The sequence below is a fragment of the Onychomys torridus genome, chromosome 3, assembly GCF_903995425.1.
Source record: "Onychomys torridus chromosome 3, mOncTor1.1, whole genome shotgun sequence".
NCBI lineage: Eukaryota > Metazoa > Chordata > Mammalia > Rodentia > Cricetidae > Onychomys > Onychomys torridus.
Window position 1 is genome coordinate 75202380 of NC_050445.1, and position 21050 is coordinate 75223429.

Sequence of the window (21050 nt, forward strand, 5' to 3'; positions counted from 1 at the left end):
TCCAACACTGTGGCAAGAGGGAACTGATTTCTCTAAGTTGTCCTGACTTCCACAGATGCACTGTGCCATACACATCACACATACACACACACACACACACACACACACACACACACACACATGCATATACACACCCCTACCCGCAGTATACACACACATATACAAGTACACACACATTCATACACACACAAATACACTGTATATACATATGCACATACACACACACACACCACATAAGCACACACATACACATACATACATACATAGAGCACAAATACACATACTACATACACACACATACACACAAACTGGATAATAAATAAATGTAATACTTTTTTTTTTTTTTTTTTAAAGCTCTGAAGACACTTTAGATTGCCCAGTGTTGGTGGCGCATGCCTTTAATCCCAGCACTCAGGAGCCAGAGGCAGGTGGAGCTCTGTGAGTTCAAGTCCAGCCTCGTCTACAGAGTGAGATCCAGGACATCCAGTGCTACACAGAGAAACTCTGCCTCAGAAAAAAGTTATAATATCTGCTATTTGTGTCCCTTTTTAAATTCTAATATGTCCTATGTAGTGTAGCACCCGAGCTACTACCCATTCACCATGTCCAAGTGAGGGGCTGAGGATTAAAGCAGAAACAAGATAGTGGGTCATTTGTCTCAGTAGAATGCCCTTTATTAAAGGAGGGAGGAGGCCTTAAATACAGGCTTACAGCACAGTGGGAGAACCCAGGAGAGCAGAAGTTCGCTACAGATTTTTTACATTCTTGTATCCTAGATGTTTATACTAAATGCAGGATACACAAACATGGAACCTTCAGTGAACTGTTTTAAGAGGAAGGAAACCAGCAGGGAATCAGCATAGGGAGGACACCTGATCAAAGTCAGCAAGCAAGGCCAGAGCCACCCAAGGAAGGAGGGAGGGTCAGGGCCCAACAATGAAGGTGATTTTATTGTTGACAGTTTTGAGGTTAATCATTCAGTAAATAAAACACTTATAATCCAAAGCCTATTCCACTTTGCATGTGTGTCTGCTGTCTGACCATTATCACCCCCAGTGTAGTGGTGTCCATGGCTGTTTACTACTGAGGCAGGCAAACTGTAAATTAACCACTTGAGGATTTACTGGATAAAAAGTGAGTATAATAACCTGTTTTTTCCCATTTCACAGTTTCTCTAGAAACTACACATTGTTATTTTTGATTGTTTATGGCCATATTTGTTGTTTTATTTTTCATGTGTTCTATAAAATGTATACTGATTTTGATAGATTGAGAGTACAGGCTGGGATTGAGCCTGTAGCCTCCAATAGGCTTGCATAAGTTATGAATGTGCACTGTGGTGAGCTAGGACCGCAGCCCATCAGAGCGGTCATTAGTAGTTTCATGTCTTAGAAGTCAAATGTTGTGTTTAAATGCACATCCATGTACGCAGGGGTCAGCAGTTCCCACTCCAATGGAGTGCACCCTTGAACCTTTAGTGGCGGCGCCACAATCACCTGCTTCTCCCCTCACTATAAGTGGTAGATTTAGGCTCAACATATAGAAGTGTGCACTTTAGTGAGAGCACACTACCCTACAGTATTGGCCAGTTTAAGATTGTGAACACATGTAATCTAGATGTGGCCGGCCCTTTGTCTCCATCATCTTCACCTGTGTGTGGCTCTTGGGAGCCTGCTTACACTGTGCTTGCTACGTCAGTGGCATTCTTCACCCCTGCAGATGAAAAGACGCAGCCTTTTCCCATCAAGAATATTCTAGAATTCTGTTATGATTATGATTGTTATGTAACCATCACCTATACAGTACATTTCATATGGAAAACTTAATTTACCTCTAAAATCTAATATAGTAACCCGAGACTGAAGTGCATAGTAGCCTTTCTACTTTTATTTATACTCATTTGTCTAATGTCCATACTTATCTTTGTCACTTTAGAAAATGTTTATTTTTTGCTTTAGTAACCCCTAGAGTGATTTTTAAAGAAAATTTATTTTTCCCTTTGTGTTAGTATAAAATTTCAGCTCTTTCTAGTTCCTAAAATTTCCAAATTTGTTCACCTCATGTTCTTCACTTTTAAATATAAAAATATAGATGAGTATAAGGCAGCATCACAGTGGCCCTTTTGTTGTTGTTTTGTCTTTGAGACAGGGTTTCTCTGTGTACCCCAACTGTCCTGGACTCACTCTGTAGTCCAGACTAGTCTAACACTCCGAGGTCCAACTGCCTCTGCTTCCTGAGTGCTCAGTTTAACTGTGTACCACCACACCCATCTATTGACTGTAATTTAGAAAGTTTAATTAAAGATTCAGTTTTCCCCTTTAAATTTTATTGATTGTGAGTCTGTGTGCAAGTTCCTATACAGGCAGAAGTGGGTATCAGGTCCCTTGAAGCTGAAGTCCCAGGTGGATATGAGCCACCAGATGTGGGTACTGGGAACTTACTTGGTCCTGTGTAAGCACAGTATGTGCACCTAACTACTGAACCATCTCTTCAGCCACACAGATACTCTTCATGTTACTTTCAAAGTATTTTCAGGTTGAAGAATTTTTTTTTCTCAACAATTGATGTTTTAGATTTTCACAATGTTATTATAAGGAGTTTTAGCATTGTAGTTGTGTGAAAAAAAACAGAAGAAATCTTTTTATTTCATAGATTAAGAGCATGTTGCTATGTCCAATGTAAATAGATAAACTCAAATATTTTTGTGAAGGTAATAACTATTAATATAATTTTTATTTTCTTATGATTCAATAAGATACATTTTCAATTATTAGTGTTATTTAAATCCTTACTGTGTTTTTGTTCAGTGTACCCCAATACATACTTACCCGCTGCATCTTTTCATCTAGTAAATAGGTCTATAAGTCTTAGCATCTTCGAGGAGAAAACAGCTGAACAATTCAGAGACAAAAGCACTGTGTTCTCATGGCCACTGCACTAGAGTCATTGTTTAATACTCACCCTCTTGTACAACTCAAATGAAATCTCTCCGGCTTGGTGAAATTTTCAAACCTTTCTCTTTGACAACCCTTCACTGGATGTGGCCTGCTGCAGCCTTAAGTCTTCACTCTGATTCACCGTTTAGCTTATAAAAAGGAGGTTCTGCTCCCCAGAATCCATTGCTTGTAATCATCTTTATCTAGAGATCAGGCTCAGGTGCATACATTCCAATGGTGAGGTAGGGGTTGATGAGGAAACTAATTTTTAAATCCATTATATTGTCACAATATGCCAATATATTTGCATGTTCAGTTCATTTTAAATAAAGTAAATACTACCTTAACAATTACTAATTTGAGACTATGAAGCATATTATATAGCAGAGTATCACTTTAGACTAGGAATATCATTGAAACATTCAAGAATTCCAAAATCTGGACTGTCTATAATAAACTATTGCAATGCAGCATTGTAAATACAGTCTATGAAATAGCTATAGAAAATAAAGAAATGCTTAAAATGAAAGTTCTAAAATAGATCCCCTTCATTTGTTAGAATTTTATATGAGGCTGTGTAGCATCTGGTTATTGTAGAATGTGTTTCATCACACATGAACCCATTTTTTTAACTCCTTCACCAGTGAAATACAAATATTGACTGGATACATTTCCAGAGGATCAAAGTAAGCTGCTTTTATTCAATACCAGTTAGATTTTCCAGTTTGCACAGCCCAGAAATAATAATAATAGAAATAATAATAGTTAGGATAACTACAGTGTGGGACACACACAAGCTTGTGAGTGAGAGAGAGCATATCCAGTTGCACTTGTGTAAAATGAATAGACTTCTCTTCTGCAAAGCTTATCTATCTGGATAAGATAGAGAAATATTTCAAGAGTTTGCTTTAAGTATAGTTTAATTCAAAAATAACTCGTTTAAAATCAAGCTTTCATTACAAATATCTCTTACTGGAATATTTAGTTTAATATAGTATATATGCAGGGGTATTTTGCCATGGAATTATAGTCGATTTCCAGATTAAATGTACGAGTACACTCTGCTTGTAAAATTGAATGACCTACCCAGCCATCAACATGCACTTCTGATTCTAAGTGACCTAATTATTATTTAATAATTTAAATTAAACTAGGGGCAGTCTAAGACATGAACATCTTGTGTTTTGCTTATGTGTTTTATAAAGTACATTTGATTATATTTTAGAATTCATTTGCTCAGTTTCTCTGTCCCGACCTGCACATTTGGAAGTCTGTTTATTTCAGATGAAATACTTCGGAAAAAAAATGAAGAGAAATGCTGTTTCATCTCTTACATGATGTGACAAACCCAGATGTATTAGGGAGAAGGTGTGGCATTTCACACACTGGAACTATGCAGTGTCCCTTAAAATGTCAGTTAATCCCTTTATCACTATATCACTAAAATATGATACTATTTTAAATAAACTTTTTCCAATCATCATATAAGTAAAACTGAAGTTTCAATATTATAAGGAACAATAATTTCAATATCTTAAATTTAATAACAGGAGCATTCTATCATATTTATGAAATTATTTTGTTTATATAGGCTGAAAAGAAGAGCCATGGAAAACAATGTTTTATTGTTGTATTTAGCACCTCTGAATTAATACAAAATTTGAAACATCCATGTGAAAAATAATGCTATTATTTTGTGTGTGTGTTTTTTTTTAATTTATAAGGCCACTTATTTCCTTTAATTTCAAGACAACAGACAAAAAAAGTCTGTTTGTCTTGAAAGACCCCACCCTGTTTTCTCCCAGCATTCTTAGTGGGGATCTTTTGCCTAACTTTATTCTGTTCAGCTACAGGCCAGTCAGCTTTTTTATTAACCAATGAAAGTAATACATATTTGGTATACAGAAGGATGATTGATATATATATATATATATATATATATATATATATTTGGTTTTTCGAGACAGGGTTTCTCTGTAGCTTTGGAGGCTGTCCTGGACTACTCTGTAGCCCAGGCTGGCCTCGAACTCGCAGAGATCCACCTGCCTCTGTCTCCCAAGTGCTGGGACTACAGGTGTGCGCCACCACTGCCTGGCCAGAAGGATGATTTTACAGTGTGGGTCTCTACATTTGTTTCCTGATGCTGCTGGAGCAAGCCTCTCTGATGATGGCTGAATAAGGCACTGATCTATGAGTAGAGCAGAATGTCTTTGGGAGTTATTTTATTACTACATATTTCAGAACAGTATTACTTGATTTTGCCCTAGATCCCTGGGCTATCTAGTCTCAGGTTCTTTTTTATTTTTATTATATTAATTAAATTTATTCATTTATTTTACATCCTGATTAAAGTCCCCCTTTGACCACTCTTGGATATTTACCTAAAAGTTGTTTTATCCTATCACAGAGACACTTGTTCAGTCATGATCATTGCTGCTTTATTCATAATATGCATAAAGTAGAAACAATGTATATCTGTTAGTATACTCTCTACTGTCTGTTAGTATACTCTCTACTGTCTGTTAGAATACTCTCTACTGTCTGTTAGAATACTCTCTGCTGTCTGTTAGAATACTCTCTACTGTCTGTTAGAATACTCTCTGCTGTCTGTTAGAATACTCTCTACTGTCTGTTAGAATACTCTCTGCTGTCTGTTAGAATACTCTCTACTGTCTGTTAGAATACTCTCTGCTGTCTGTTAGAATACTCTCTACTGTCTGTTAGTATACTCACTCTCTACTGTCTGTTAGAAAACTCTCTACTGTCTGTTAGTATACTCACTCTCTGCTGTCTGTTAGAATACTCACTGCTGTCTGTTAGAAAACTCTACTGTCTGTTAGAATACTCTCTGCTGTCTGTTAGAATACTCTCTACTGTCTGTTAGTATACTCTCTGCTGTCAGAATACTCTCTACTATCTGTTAGAATACTCTCTGCTATCTGATAGTATACTCTTTGCTGTTTGTTAGTATAGAGTAAGGGACTAGGAAGACTGTTATGTGCTGGTGAGTGTTGGGACTTTTCCATGCACTGTATTTAAATGTCATTTTTATTCCTGTCTTGTTTTAAAGAGTTTGCCTTTAGAATATATAAAACATTTTACACAACAAAGGAATTGAAAACATAAGTCTAAATTTAGTATTGAAAATAGATAGCAAAAAACTTATAAAACTATATTTCAATTGAAAAATATGTTTAATATGCAAGGCAAGGCAAAAACATTACAGAAGCATTGTGGATAGACTCCTACCCAGAGGGTAATAAGATAACACAATGTGACCGGCACAATCAGAGGATAGATGACAGAGGAAATTAACTCTTGATTTTAATTCTTAGATCATTGGTTTGTACTATTATTAACAGGATCTTGATGCCTATTTCAGAAAAACAAAGTTAGATTTAATTGGTTATATTTAGAATTGTAATGGTTCTATTCTTCTTTCATACACTTTCTTTTCAAAACATAACCAATTCACATGGAAAAGTTGCAAAAGTCAAGAAAATGGCATAAAACAATGATGTTTCATTTCTATTTTATCCTCATGTGTGCTTTCTCAAATTATTGTCAGCTGCCCGATATAGGCTTGGTAACATAAATCCTGAAATTTATTTCAAGTGGATAATTTAAATTTGGTTGTCCTATGACATTGATTCTCCACTTTAAATCTACATCTCATGTATTTTAAGAGAAAGCTCCAGATGTTTCTGGAATGCTTCCAACTTGAAGAAATTGGGAAATAAGTTAGTTTTAATTGGGTTACATGAGCATTTAATGTGAGTGCCATTACCTGGATGGAAATTTGCATGAGCAATGGCATCATGGCACTATATTTAAAATGTGGCTCTATCTTTTGAAGAATATATACTGAGAAAACATGAAAGTGAAAATGAAAATGTCTGTTAACCTATTTTATAAAGTTGTTTATTATCTTTCTTTTTCTACATAGCCTGAAAAAAATGAGAGCGAGCCAGGCAGCCAACGGATTAAACCTGTTTTTATTGAAGATGCTAATTTTGGACGCCAGATATCCTATCAGCATGCAGCGGTCCATATTCCCACGGACATCTATGAGGGCTGTAAGTAAAAAGAATATGAGGAACCCTTGGGATGCTGAGGGTGTCTTACCTGCCTTAGAGACACAAAGTAGGAGCAAGCATGAAACTGTCGCAGTTACAACTGATATCAGAGTCCATAGGAAGTCTTGAGCCACAGCTCAGTACTAGGATTGCTTGACTAGCAGGTACGGCCTGCCCTGAGTTCAGTCTCTAGAAACATAAATATAACAGAACTGAACAGCCACAAAAAAAAAAAATAACAACAACAAAATGTCACAGGTAGACTCTTACTCTTGCAAAGTGACAAGGTGATTTCCATGTACAGTTTCTATCAGATACTTCTAGAACTCCCTATTGGAAAGTAGGGTTGTTCTGATCTATTGTGGAATAAAAAGTTCTGACATCCTAATTAGTATAAATAACTTTTAAAGTATGTAGATTTGTTCTTTAGAAATCAAAATAGTACAGCTACATATATGTCTGCATAAGCACACCAGCTGGTTAAGGGAGAAGATCAGGTGTTTTAGACTGGCATTTTAAACTGCCATTGTGACCATTTTGTACAATGTCTGTCAGTGTGGGTTTCTGTTCTTTACCTTAGAACAGATTAAAAGCACCGTTAATTTTCCAGTATCTCTTGGGCTCAATTTACAAATGAATTTTCCTTTTGGGAAAGGAAATTGACTAAGGAAGCTGCAAACCAAACCGTTGCCCAGGATTCTCAGTTATGATGGCTTCACTGTAAGAAGGGAGGAAAGTAAGCATTTAGGAAGAAACAGAGAAGCTGGTGTGTGTTCTGGGGCATTCTATACATTAATGGGTGTGGATCTGAGGAGCCTAAGTTGGGTTTCTGTGTTGTTCATTCTCTGGCCCATTTCCAGAATCCCTTTCTATGCCTCATACCCTGATTCCTAACAAAAATTAAAAATAAGAGGAAAAACTTACTGTGCATGTAAAAAATATCCTTCTTATATTCTCCCAAATTGGAGAAACTGTACAATATATCAAGTATCCGGAGTATACCTAAAATTATTTGAATTTGTGAGCCAGATTGCGTGAGTTCAGATCTAAACTTTAGTAGTATCATTTTCTCAACTAAATCTTTCAAGTATCTCAGCAAACATTTTCATATATATAAAATGGAGTTAAAATTTTAAGGTCATTTGAGGATAAAAATAACAATATAATTTAAGTTCTCTAAATAATACCAAACTCAAGGTAAGCTTATGGCAGCATTGGCTATTATTAACTTCATCTTACACTTATTTACATGAAGAAATATGTAAAGAATCTTTGTAAAGTATATTTTATTGGTCAATGTGTTCTGAGGTCATTTTATTAAGGAAATGTAAGATGCATGCATGTGTCTTTGTATGATATAAATTTCATCTCCTGTTAACCTAGGTTTCCATTCATTCTGTCCATTTTTATTTCCTGGGTTGCTGAAGGTGGCACCCAGGCTCTCACATTCACTGGGCACAGTGCCTTGCCACTGACTCACATCCTCAGTCCTGTTTCTCCTTCTCATTATTAAAGACACATGTTATTTTCAGTGTATTGTCCCTTTTAGAATTTAAATCATTTAATTTTCCTCACTTTAAGTGAGAAAAGAGTGTGTGAATAAAGCTTATTAATACATGACAATTAAAATAACATCTTTCTTACCAATTCACAGTGGTAGCTCCAAAGACTTTTACTTAGAACATTTTTTTTTTATTTTTGAACCACAATATTGATTATTGCAATTACTTTTACAAGATTCTTGGCACTGAAGAGATGGCTCAGTAGTTAAGAGCACCTGCTGCTCCTGCAGAGGACCCAGGTTTGGTTCCCAGCACCAACTGATACCCTCTTCTTATCTCCATGGACACCATGCATGCACATGGTACACAGGCATACTTGCAATCAAATAACTCTGCTCATAAGGTAGAAATAAATTAATGTTTCACAAAACTGGATTCAGTGAATGCTAATGTCTTTGGTAATGCTTCTCAATTTTATAAAATTTTTTCACTTTATATAGTTTCAATTTTCCTATTATTAGTTGATGTGTCAAATGTCAACAAAATGACTTTGTGTATGTCTTTGAATTTACAATAAAATACAAATAACCTGACAGTATATAAAATTGTGATTCAAACTGTTTTGTTCTTTGTTCCAACAATTTTCTGTGAGTCATGACACTATTCCAACTAGCATGACTGGTTTAAGAAACTGGATGCTACCTTGAGTATTGTTACCTTGTTAGAAACCCTATATAATTTTGTTGGCTTTGTTGACTGGTATTTCATATTATTCCCTGTTCCTGATATTCAGTAATTTATAAATGACAAAAAGATTCTCTTAGCCAGTGATTTTTTTTCATGTAACAGCTATATTCTGTGGCTTGTTTTCTTTAGAATATGTATTCTCATGAATGCTTGATGTGAAATAAATAAAACAAAACTTGTATGGCTAAATAAAGCTAGTGAAGGGCTGCCTGAATATCTCAGTTTGTTCCTCAGTAGGAGACCTATCTGGCATTTGTTGTCAAAAGAGTCTTTCTGTAAGTTCACAGATTAACATTTGATGGTTTCAGAACCAAAATTGTCCACAAAAAAATGTGACACTTTACAGGAGAATCCTTATTTTCCCTTTCTATAGATTTACTTTATTACTTTTAATTATCTGTGTGTTTCTGCCTCTGTGTGTGTGTGTACACATGAGTGATGGTGGCCACAGTAGTTTTAAGAGGTCGTCACATCTCCTAGAGCTGGAGTGATCGACTCTGCAGCATGGGTGCTATGAACCAAAGATGAGTCTTCTGTTTTTATTCATCTAGGGGTGTGTGTGTGTGTGTGTGTGTGTGTGTGTGTGTGTGTGTGTGTGTGTGTGTGTGTGTGCGCGCGCGCGCGCGCGTGTGTGTGTGTGTGTGTGTGTGTGTGTGTGTGTGTGTGTGTGAGAGAGAGAGAGAGAGAGAGAGAGAGAGAGAGAGAGAGAGAGAGAGAGAGAGGCAGGCCTGTGTGTCTGTGTGTCTGTGTGTATCTGTCTGTGTGTTTGTGCTGAGGCCATGGGATATCTTGGGCATTATCCTCAGGAAAATCATCTACCTCCTTTGAGCTACCTCCTTTGAGACAGGGTCTGTTACTGGTCTGGAGCTCACAAATTAGGTTAGAATGGCCCACGGGTGAGCACCATGGCTCCTCTGTGTCCACCTGCCTGGCACTGGAATCACATTCACCCACCACCATACTCGGTATTTTTATGTGAGCTCTAGGAGCAAAGCCTCATCCTCACTCTTTGAAGGCAAGCAGTTTGATGAGTGAGTCATCCCCCAGCGCCTGGTTTCCTTACTCTTGTGTGGTGTCTCTGTGTGCTCCTCTGTGCATAGAGGCCAGAAAATGATGTTGTATCTCCTCCAGTCACTATCTTTACTTTTTGAGACAGGATCTCTCACTGCCCTGGAGCTCATTAATTCAGCTAGGCTAGCTATGCAGTGGGCTCCAAAGATCCATCAGTATCTACCCTCACACCCGCCTACCTACCTGGCCTGTTCATGTGTCGAACTGAGGTCCCCATGCTTGGACCTTACAGAGGAAGCCATCTCCTCAGGCCTCCATTTTCTTGCTCTTACGTTCTTGCTGTTTTTCAGTGAAGTAGTATTCATAAATAAGTCTTAATATATTTTAATCCAGAACAGGTATGAAAACTGATATAGAAAAGCATACATTTTTTAAGAATATTAGTTTTTTGCATATCACACAATATGTTTTAGAACTTACAAGGACTTTGAAGATATCAATCCTTTTGTCTCCAATTTAGAACAAATTATTTGAAAGCATCTGTAAAAATAATTTTAGGCTGGTTGGGGATTTAGCTCAGTGGTAGAGTGCTCGTCTAGCAAATGCAAGGCCCTGGGTTCGATCCTCAGCTCCAAAAACAAACAAAAATAATAATTTTAGAAGTCATAAAGAATAACATTATTAGCTTGAAAATCAATAAGATAAATGCTTATGTTTTTAAAAATCACAGGGAAGTATTTGGAATAGGACTTACTTTTGAAAAAAAGAAAAGCTCAAAGTTTGGATCATTTGTTTTACCTCATTTTTTCTTCATATTGTATTCTCATTTGCTGATGTCTCATGTGCAATGCTAACCTCCTGTGGCCCATACGCCTCTAAAACTCACATCCAGCATTTGCGCTGCATGAGCAAATGACAGGAGTCAAATTAGAAATGTCAACAAGATCTGGAAAATTCTGTAATTCCCAGTAGCCAGCAGTCAGTTCCTCAGAATGAGCCAGATTTAGAGGACTGCTGTAGGTTCCTGATTTAATGAATATGAAAGTGCATTTTAATTGAAGGCTTAACACAAGGAACAGCCTCTCCTTTCGCTCAGAGGCATTTCTGTAGCTACATCTCAGAAGCAATCTCATGCTCAAATTTCCCAAAGGAAATTACTTTTTAAAGTCCTTTGAATTGAAATGTTATTATTTTCAGTCAATTATATATTTAAAATTTCAGAACTATGACTTTAATTAGAGCACCATCTAAATTTTTCCTGTTTGGGAATTTCATTGGATGCTACATTTTGTTTTGCCCCTAAACCACTTAATTTTCAGATTTCATTTGGAACATAGATGAAAACATGCTCTGAATGTTGTGAACTAACTAGTTGTCCATTGGTCTGTCCATTTGCTTTATCATGTTTGCTGGGAGGGGTCAGGCTCATGCCAGGCAGGCTCCCCACCACTGAGATGCATCCCCAATGCCCCAGATTTGTTTGCACAAGAATTTTATTAATTTTTTAATCATTTTGGGATCAAGTTTAGGGACTATTTTCTTAGAATATTCTATAGATTTATACTCATTTTAATAAAATGTATGGGTTTTGTTTACATAAACAAAGTTTGTAGAGACTGTATATAGTGTTCTGCCTGCATACATGTGAGTGTACCACATACCTGCCCAGTGCCTTTGGAGGCCAAAAGGGAGCACAGAACCTCTGAAACTGTAGTTACAAATGGTTGTGAGACATCACCTGGGTGCTGGAAACTGAACCCTGGTCCTCTGTGAGAGCTGCAAACGCTGTTAACAACTGCACCATCTCTCCAGGTCCGTGCAATTTATTTCTTTTTTTTAAAAAAAGCTAAGTATGGTAATCATTTTAGAGTCAGAATGAGTTAGAGGTCAAATTGTGGTCTATATAGTAAGTTCCAGACCAGCCATGGCTACACATTCAGACCATATCCCCAATAAATCATAAGTAAACAAACAAGAATAAAATAGTTTACCTGTCTCAGGTCCAAGAATAGCAGAGTCAGGGATTGAGATGGGTATGTGAATAGGAGTCTCCATAACAAAGGCGAAAGGCATTGCACTCAGAATGTGCTTCAGGACTCAGCACAGTAGGTTTTCTCTCTCAAAAGTCAGGGCTCTAAGTCTCCACCTCACTCAAGATTAAGAGGTTTAGGAGGATGGTTTTAGGAAGTGCCATTCTCTGATCTCCCTTTAGCCCCCAACATGCTTACACTTGCATTTTTATGGAAGATGAAATGAAGAATATATTTTCCTTGGAAAATCAAAAGTTTTAGTTTACAAATAATTTCTGAAAAAGTATTTTGTCACTATTTTATGATTATGGATGAATTAGATGCTTGCTGAGATGAATCCCACAAATACACACAAATATGAAGTGAAAAGATGAGAGAATGTCTACTTATGGAAAATAAAGAACAGAACTTGAGGTTGTATAACACTTTCAAGCCTCACATGGTTTTGTCCTACATATGTCCTAGAATTTAAGTAAGACAATTATTATTTCAATTTTAGTAATGGGAAAAAATGAACAATTTTATTACAAAGATGTTAGTTTTGATAAGACATGAAAATATTCAGGAATCATGTTATCTTTTGAAGTTTTAAACTACTAATAAGTACTGATACTTTCAACATAAGTTATCTTGATCAATTTTTGTTTTGCATTAGAGGCTATAGCTACTTACCTTTTATCTTGTGTCAAATGTACTAATTACACAGCACAAAATTGCTTTCCCAGTCTTCTGAACAAACCACTTGTGCTCTTCTGTAAGTTTTAGCAACTGATTGGCCCGAAAGTATATACACCACTGAGTACTGAGCTGAGATGCTGGTGTATGTGTGTGCTCCCAGCTACCAGGGAGTCTTAGGTAGGAGGACCACTTGAGATTTTCAGTCCAAGACTAGCCTGGGCAATCCAGTAAATTCCTATTTCAGAATACATGAGAGATGATATATACATACACAGAGAGTAGAAAATATGTGGGTATCAGACTCACACATAACATTTAGACACAATTAGACTCTTCAGTCTTACCAACCTAACGTCATTGCAACTTCTCCTGAACTGTGAAGCATCTTCACAGAAACTGTATTCTAAGCAGCATAACTGGTGACCTTGCCTTAGCCTTTTAGGTGAATTTCACCTGTTGATTTTTCTCCTTTCATGTTATTCAGAATTTAATTTCATTTTCTTGAATCTGAAACTGATATAAGCTGATGTGTTTTCATCTTTTTTCTGACTTATGATATAATTATTTTAAAAATTGTTAAGTTTGTGTTTTTCAAAAATCATTCTAGAAATTAATCAATGTGAAGCATTTTCTTCAGTCAAATAAATTTTTCCAAAGTACATTACGATTTTAGATGTCCCATTGCACCAACTTTCATGAGTTTTATGATAAACTATCCATTTTTATATTTATAATACTCTGTAAATTTGCAGATATTTCTTTGTCATTTTGCTCTCTTAATATTTAGACTTCTGTGTTCTCAAATAGTTGATATAGGAAATTAGAGCTTAAAACTGATTTACCATTTACAGAATATTTACACTGAGAAATTCTAATCGAAAATGCAAGTATACGGAAAACAGTTCAAACCCATAAAGTGCTGGCATTCTCAGTGCCGTGTGGAATTCTGTGACAAAGATGAAATAAGCCTTTGCCACTTCAGTTTTAATTTACACATGGCTACAACCAGAGTTTGAAAGAGTCAGATGCGAATTGTTGTTCAGCTTCTTCCTCTGCAGAGGAAGTAATGTACTCTCTGGGTTGTGCGAGGTTTTACATGGTAATAAAAGAAGGAATCTGTAAGACAGGAGCTTGTTCTTGTCCTCTTACTGATCAGTCTCCAAATACTAACAAGAAAAAATGTGAATACAAAAGGCCATTCTTTCAATAATTCAAAATACTAGCATGTTTCTCTAAACTATACCAAATTTGTTTTGTGATAAATAATTCTAAGATAGTTTATTTTAACAGATTAGTGATTGAACATATTGGAAATTATATCAGATTTTCAAAGAGTTGGTTTACATTAGCTATATGGTAACTTATTCTTGTTTAAACTTCTTATAGGTGTAATAACCTGATTTACATTAGCTGCTTTGGGAGCACCCCAGAGATGTGCCCCCCAAAGATCAGATTTCCTAATGGAAAAATCCATACCACTTCCACCCAACTGCAGTTTTCAAAGTAATACATTTCTAAGTTCATTTTTGTCATAAACATGAATTTAAATAAAAATACAATAATAATAATGGTTTCGTTGATGAGTTCTATTTACTGGTTTCATTTAGCAGAGGGTTTGCCTGTCAGTCAGTGTCAAGCAGAAGTGGTGGATCATGGTATGATTTAGTTTCATGCCAGGTGACTAAAAGATGTCTGTGGTTAACGACTGTCAGGAAGATGTTTCCACAGCTCTAATATTAGCAGAGTGGCTTTGCTTTCATCTTTTAAAAATGCAATTTAAATTAGAAAGGCTTGATTCTGAATCATACAAGCAGAAATCTCATTAAGTGCTAGGAAAGGGCACTCTTGAAAGAACAATTCATCCTGTGGCTAAGTGATCATCTATTGTAACAGAGGGATTAGCTAAATAATTAGTATTGCTCCTCATTAACAGCAGAACAGTGAAATTGTAGGGACATCAATAAGGACATGGAGGCCAAGCCTGAGGTTCAAACATACATTTCAGACTGTGATAATTTGACTATATTTAATAACTGACACAAGAGAAACAATTCTACTTCTGAGATAAAGCTGCTACTTTCTTTTATTATCTTTTTCTATTGATGTTTTTGTAATATATGCAAGCTCGTAGATAACACCATTGTGTTCATATTCTGACATGCAAATGCCTATGGTACAGTATCATTCTAATCACACAGAGACCAGCCTTGTATTTTATTTGGGGTTACCCAATAATAGACCAATTCCTATTATAGATTTTGCAAATCATATTGGGCTAAATTGTGTCTCCACCAAACTTTAGATACATTAGCAGTAACCCTCTGTGTGACTAGTTTTAGAAAGGAAGAGTTTACAAAGCCTTTTGGGGAAAAGATGTCATAAGAATTGCCCCTCTCCTGAAAGGTTTGGTGCCTTTATAAGAATGGAGTGAGAGTGTCTCTCCCTTTCTCTGTATTTCCCCTCTTCCCTCGCTTCCTTCCTACTTCATTCTCTTCTTCTCTCTCTCCTCCTTAACGCTACATGCACGAACAGGTGTATGTGCTGTCTTGGGAAGGTGGCCATCGGAAGCCAAGAAGGACACCTCCCCACCTGAAATGCTCTTGGAAGCATTGCAGTTTGCACCCACTAGTCCTGGGGATGTGTAACCCATCATTATTCGCTATGGCACCCCAAGCAGAATAAATTCCATTTTCTTCAACAGAATAATTACTATAGCCTGAAAATATTACAAGGATATTTACAACACAAAGAAAGGAAGGTCATTTTGGTAGTTCTGTTCAGTCCTTGCAGTATATGTTTATACCCATTTTTACACCATTACTGTGGTATATGGTTAGAACTGTCTGTCTACCACCCCTGGATTATATGGTTTAGAACTATCCATACATCATCCCTTAGAACTGTTTGTCTTCCATCCTTGTGGTATTTGGTTTAAAACAGTTTCTTCCTTATCACTGTCCTTTATATTTTAGAACTATTTGTAAACCATACCTATGCATCTGTTTTAAACTGTTTGTTCTCCATTCTTGTGGATACAGATTAGAACTACTTGGCTGCTCAGTAGAGATATGCTAGATTCTCGTTTGCCTTTAATTCAGGATTGATTTTCTTCTTGTTTTATATTATTGTTGTTGCTTTGCTTTGGTTTAAGATAAAAATCTTGCATTGTTGCCTAGGCTGGCAGAAAACTTCTGGATTCAGGTGCCTTTCTATTCCAACTACCCATGTGGCGGCTAAGAGTGGAATATGGCACCTCACTGAACTTAATTCAGAATCTCAATTTCAAAATTTCACCTCGAAATTCTTGAATTCTTGAAATGTATTTATGTTCACAAATAATAGATAAATAAGCTCATATTTCTTGTTGGAAAGATACCTTCAAGTGGGAACATATATGCTATGAATAAATTCATATATTTTATAGGGGAAATCTATACATTATTTAATGGGTACAAAAATAAGATAAATTTATTCAGTTACCAACTTTTTCTTTTTTAGAAAAGACAAAACATAATACCTTGATGGATTGCCCTTCTTTTCTGAACACAGCATCTTGTCTTCAGGAGTCTTCTGATATACTGCTATTGCATTAGTTTATACAGATAATATCATCCTGTCCATGTTAAAAACATTGTATTTTAGAGTAATCTTGTAATGTTTGAATTGTGAAGCAATCAAACCACTTAACTGAAACATGAAAAACATTTTAAGGGTAGTTGCTTGTTTGTTCTTTAAAGATTTATTTTTTAATTTTATGTTAATTCCTGAGTGTTTTGCCTGCATACATGTATGTGCAACACATGTGTGCAGATGCCTGTGTAACCTGGAAAAGGTTATTAGATCCCTTGAACTAGAGTTACATACAGTTGTGAGCTGCTATGTAGATACTACAGATGAAAACACAGCCCTCTCTCCAAACTATTAGAACATTATTTGAAAAATTCATTTCCTTTTATATTGTTTTCATTTTATACAAGTGCTAAATTAGTCTCATTATGAAAGTCCAACTTAATTCGTTAGCCTCCTAAAGTTTTTTAGTGACTATCCCTGAATAAGGTTCTGTGGTGGGTGTGGGGTGTGTGTGTGTGTGTGTGTGTGTGTGTGTGTGTGTGTGTGTGTGTAACTTTAAATAATAAAATGGGGGGGGGTGTCAGAGATATGGCTCAGAGGTTAAAAGCACTGACTGCTCTTCCAGAGGTCCTGAGTTCAATTCCCAGCAACCACATGGTGGCTCACCAACCATCTGTAATGAGATCTGGTGCCCTCTTCTGGCCTGCAGTCATACATGCTGTATACATAATAAATAAATAATAAAATGGGAAAATATAATCATAGAACCAATGTCAAAAAGTACTCAGAACTCAGTCTTCTACCATGTAGTAGTCCTATATTTGCATAGGCACTGCTAGCCTCCCTTCCCTAGGTAAGAGCTGCTGGAAGGCTGCAGTGGCGAATGGATCAGAGGTGGGAGCATAAGGGAATGGAAGTTGCAGAAGGGCGGTGTTCCCTGCCTAGGTATACTAGGTACGTGGTGTTGGGTCTCCTGGGTATTTAAGCTGATTATTCCTCATGGAGCGAGATCTTAATGTTATTCACTGAGCAGTGGGTTCTTGTTTTCTACGGTTCCATTGAACAACAAAACTCAACTTCTCTGTTCCATGTACAAACTTGATGCAGATTCTTCCATTCCTCTGGCAGTGTTAGATCTGTCCCTCAGACTCACCTTGGGGACATTATGAAAACAGGGTAGTGGTTTGTTCATTTCAGGACATGATTAGGGCTAATGTTTTATTGTGCTCATTCTGAGCTTTTATTGTATTCTATTTTATTGTATTATTCTGAGTTTTTTCTCACATTCCTTCAAATTTGCTCAATATGTAAGACTATCTCAGTGGAAGTCATTCTTGAGAGAGTGCAGTTGATATTCATCATATCAAGCCGAGGTGGTGCTCAGTGACTTTGTGTATGGGACTGCTGACCCAGGTACTGGGCTTAATAATCAACACTGAAAAAAATTGAGTTAAGAATACTTCGGAGAATTCAAAAGTCTGAAAAATTATGGCATTAAAATCATTTTCTCACTTGAGGTTAACAGCACAAGTGCATATGAAGAGGACCCCACCTGTCCTTTGAAAAGCACCTCTCAGAACCAATACTTCCAGTATCCATCCTATGCTAGAACTCCAACATTGCACACTATGGTCACTAAATTTCTTTCATTTGTATTGTTTTCAGTTTATAAGTTTAGTGTTATAGAAAAAATAATTTATAAAATTTTAAATTAATATTCAAAGATTTGCTATAATTTTCTTGATGTCTGGCAGGGAATACAAATCAAATTTTGTGTTTTTTTGTTTCTAAAAAGGAACCATAGAGGGAGGAAAGGAAAAAATACATTGTGCAATTCAATGCCTCAATAAATTGAAGGCTGGAATCAGATGTATCGTCAGCTAGCTTTGATGATGGTTATAACAAGTGACAGGCCATTCAAAGGTTGGAGAAGAGAGATAATGAAATCTTAAATTAAAATAGCTCCCACAACAGATTGACAGTACTTTTCACAGCAAATTAAAAAAGGATTGACAATTGGAGAGAAAATAGTGGCTGGAACCCGAGATGGGGACTTTTGAAATGGCCTGGCATTTTGCTTCAATGGATAAAATCTTACCGAATTCTCACTAGAGATAAAAATGCATTTAAAATATTTCTAAAATTCCACTAAAAAGACAAAGATGTTTCAATGGGCTATAATTTTCAAGATTGCTTTGTCTTAAGACAAAAGGACCACATTTCAAAAGCATGAAAGTATAAGCTTTGCAAAGGGCCACAATGGATTTCAGAAGTATTGTCATTCACTCGATGCCCGGCATTTACAACTGTCAACTTACTGAGTCATAGTACACGAGATTTTGCAGCATCCTTCTGAGCTTGTGGAGTAGTGAAGATGATACCAGAGTCCTTTCTAATTTTGTTTAAATTTTACATAAAATAAAAAATAATTGTTTTGAACATGGCTGAAGAAATGTCTCAATATTATGTTTGCTAATGTGTGAGAATCAGTTGCTATTTCCCCATTTTATTGTTGTCATTAATAACATGAAATCACAGCCACATATGATGGCACACACCTTTAATCCTCGCACTCAGAGGTGGAGGCAGGTGGATCTCTGTGAGTTCGAAGCCAGCCTGGTCTACACTGTGAGTTCCAGGACAGGCAGAGCCGTTGCACTGAGAAACCCTGTCTTAGGAAAACTAAACAAAACAATGCAAATACATGAAAACACACTGCTGATGCAGGCCAGAAGTCCCCAAAAGTGTGACACAGATATTTAATGGAAGGCTCTAGATTTAAAAGGGTTGAATCTTTCATGAAGATGCTATTCCTTCTATGTAGAACTGATTCAACATGTAATCTTCACCTTTTATAATTACCCGTCCTAATTGATCTGGAAGAGAATATTTTCACCCCATAATAATTAATTTTTTCATCCTCATAATCATTAGCTCCTTACAAAACTGAAAACAAAAATGAAATAATGCAGCCTATAAGAGTACGTAAATGACCTAAAAATCGGTGCAGGATAAATGCTCAATATTCTTTTTAATAAATAGATAAACAAATAAAATGGATAATTTCACAGTTTACTGTTATTCAGTATTTAATATTTCACATATTTATGCTTAAATTAAAAGTAAATTTTTATATGAAATGTTTTCTTCTAGGTTCTGTGGGTAAATAGATTTATCCAATGATTTATCCAATAATTTATTGAATAATTTATCCAGTAATTTATTCAATAATTTCTAGTGATTTACCACAATTCCTTTATGCACTTAGGACACATACACAACACACACACAATACACACACAACACACACACATACACACACATACACACAACACACTCACATACATTCACAACACATACAACACATTCACACACATACACAACACACACAATACACACATACATATACACACACAACACACACATACACACACATACACAATACACACACATACACAACACACACAACACATACACAACACACACACAACACACACATAGACACACATATAAATATGTATATATATATGCATGCATATATAAGCATGTAACAACAATCAATGTAAACAGAACAAAGAGGTTTATAAAAGAGTTTGGAGGGAGGAAAGGGTAATGATGTAAATCTCATAATAAAAGATACAACTTAATGAAATAGAATTATTACTTTAATCCCAGATATCTATTCCCAGAAAAAATACATATTATATCGAATATTATTGTAGCATCCAATTATTTATGATTGAAACAGAGCTTTTTGAAAAGTTAGTTCTTGAAATGGTTGAGTTATTTATTAAATTTTGAAACATAGTTACACATAAAGATTTCTGAAAATTTTTTTGAGAAATTTAAGCCTCTTTTAAGTATCCAGTTGATAAAAATGAATGCTAAACTTTAAAGCTTTAAAACAGCTTTATGTAATAATTTAAATTATTACATATTAAATTATTACATATTAATTTTACTTGTCAGTTTAATATTTATTAATATACACAATTCACTTCTACAACTTTTGTAAGCTAATTCCCTCTTTTATTTATTCAACAAAAGACTGTGGATCTGGATAGGTGATAAGTAGATAACAGATAGATATATGATAGGTTGATGATAGATAGATAGATAGATAGATAGATAGATAGATAGACAATAGATAGAAAGGTGGATGACAGGTGATAAATAGATAAAAATACTAATTGGTAAGGCTGTAATCGTAATCTGTTGAACTCTCACAAGAATGGGAACATCAATATAAAAGTGAAAATACTATGGTAAATTCTATTGAGAGTCCAATAGATGAGCTTATTTTAGGGATTTACTATATTTAAAACACATCCATAAATATATCAACACACAAACATAAGATGTATTCTGCTGTGTCCATCATGAAGCATCACTATTAATCCACTCATCCTTAACATCTTTGTATCCTGCTATTCATAAAATCCATAACAAATTAATTTAATCTGAATTTCTTTGCCTCCCAAGATTTCTCAGCAGATATTT

At 35.7% G+C, this 21050-nt stretch overlaps 1 protein-coding gene across 4 annotated transcripts in view; it reads left to right on the forward strand.

Moving 5' to 3' along the window:
- Window positions 1–21050, forward strand: part of Cacna2d1 (calcium voltage-gated channel auxiliary subunit alpha2delta 1) — a 423150-nt gene that overhangs the window by 263314 nt on the left and 138786 nt on the right. For all 4 annotated transcript variants that reach the window (XM_036180248.1, XM_036180250.1, XM_036180247.1 and 1 more), the window contains exon 6: window positions 6883–7012. In XM_036180248.1, the coding sequence (XP_036036141.1) occupies window positions 6883–7012 (130 nt within the window). The remainder of the gene's footprint in view (window positions 1–6882; window positions 7013–21050) is intronic.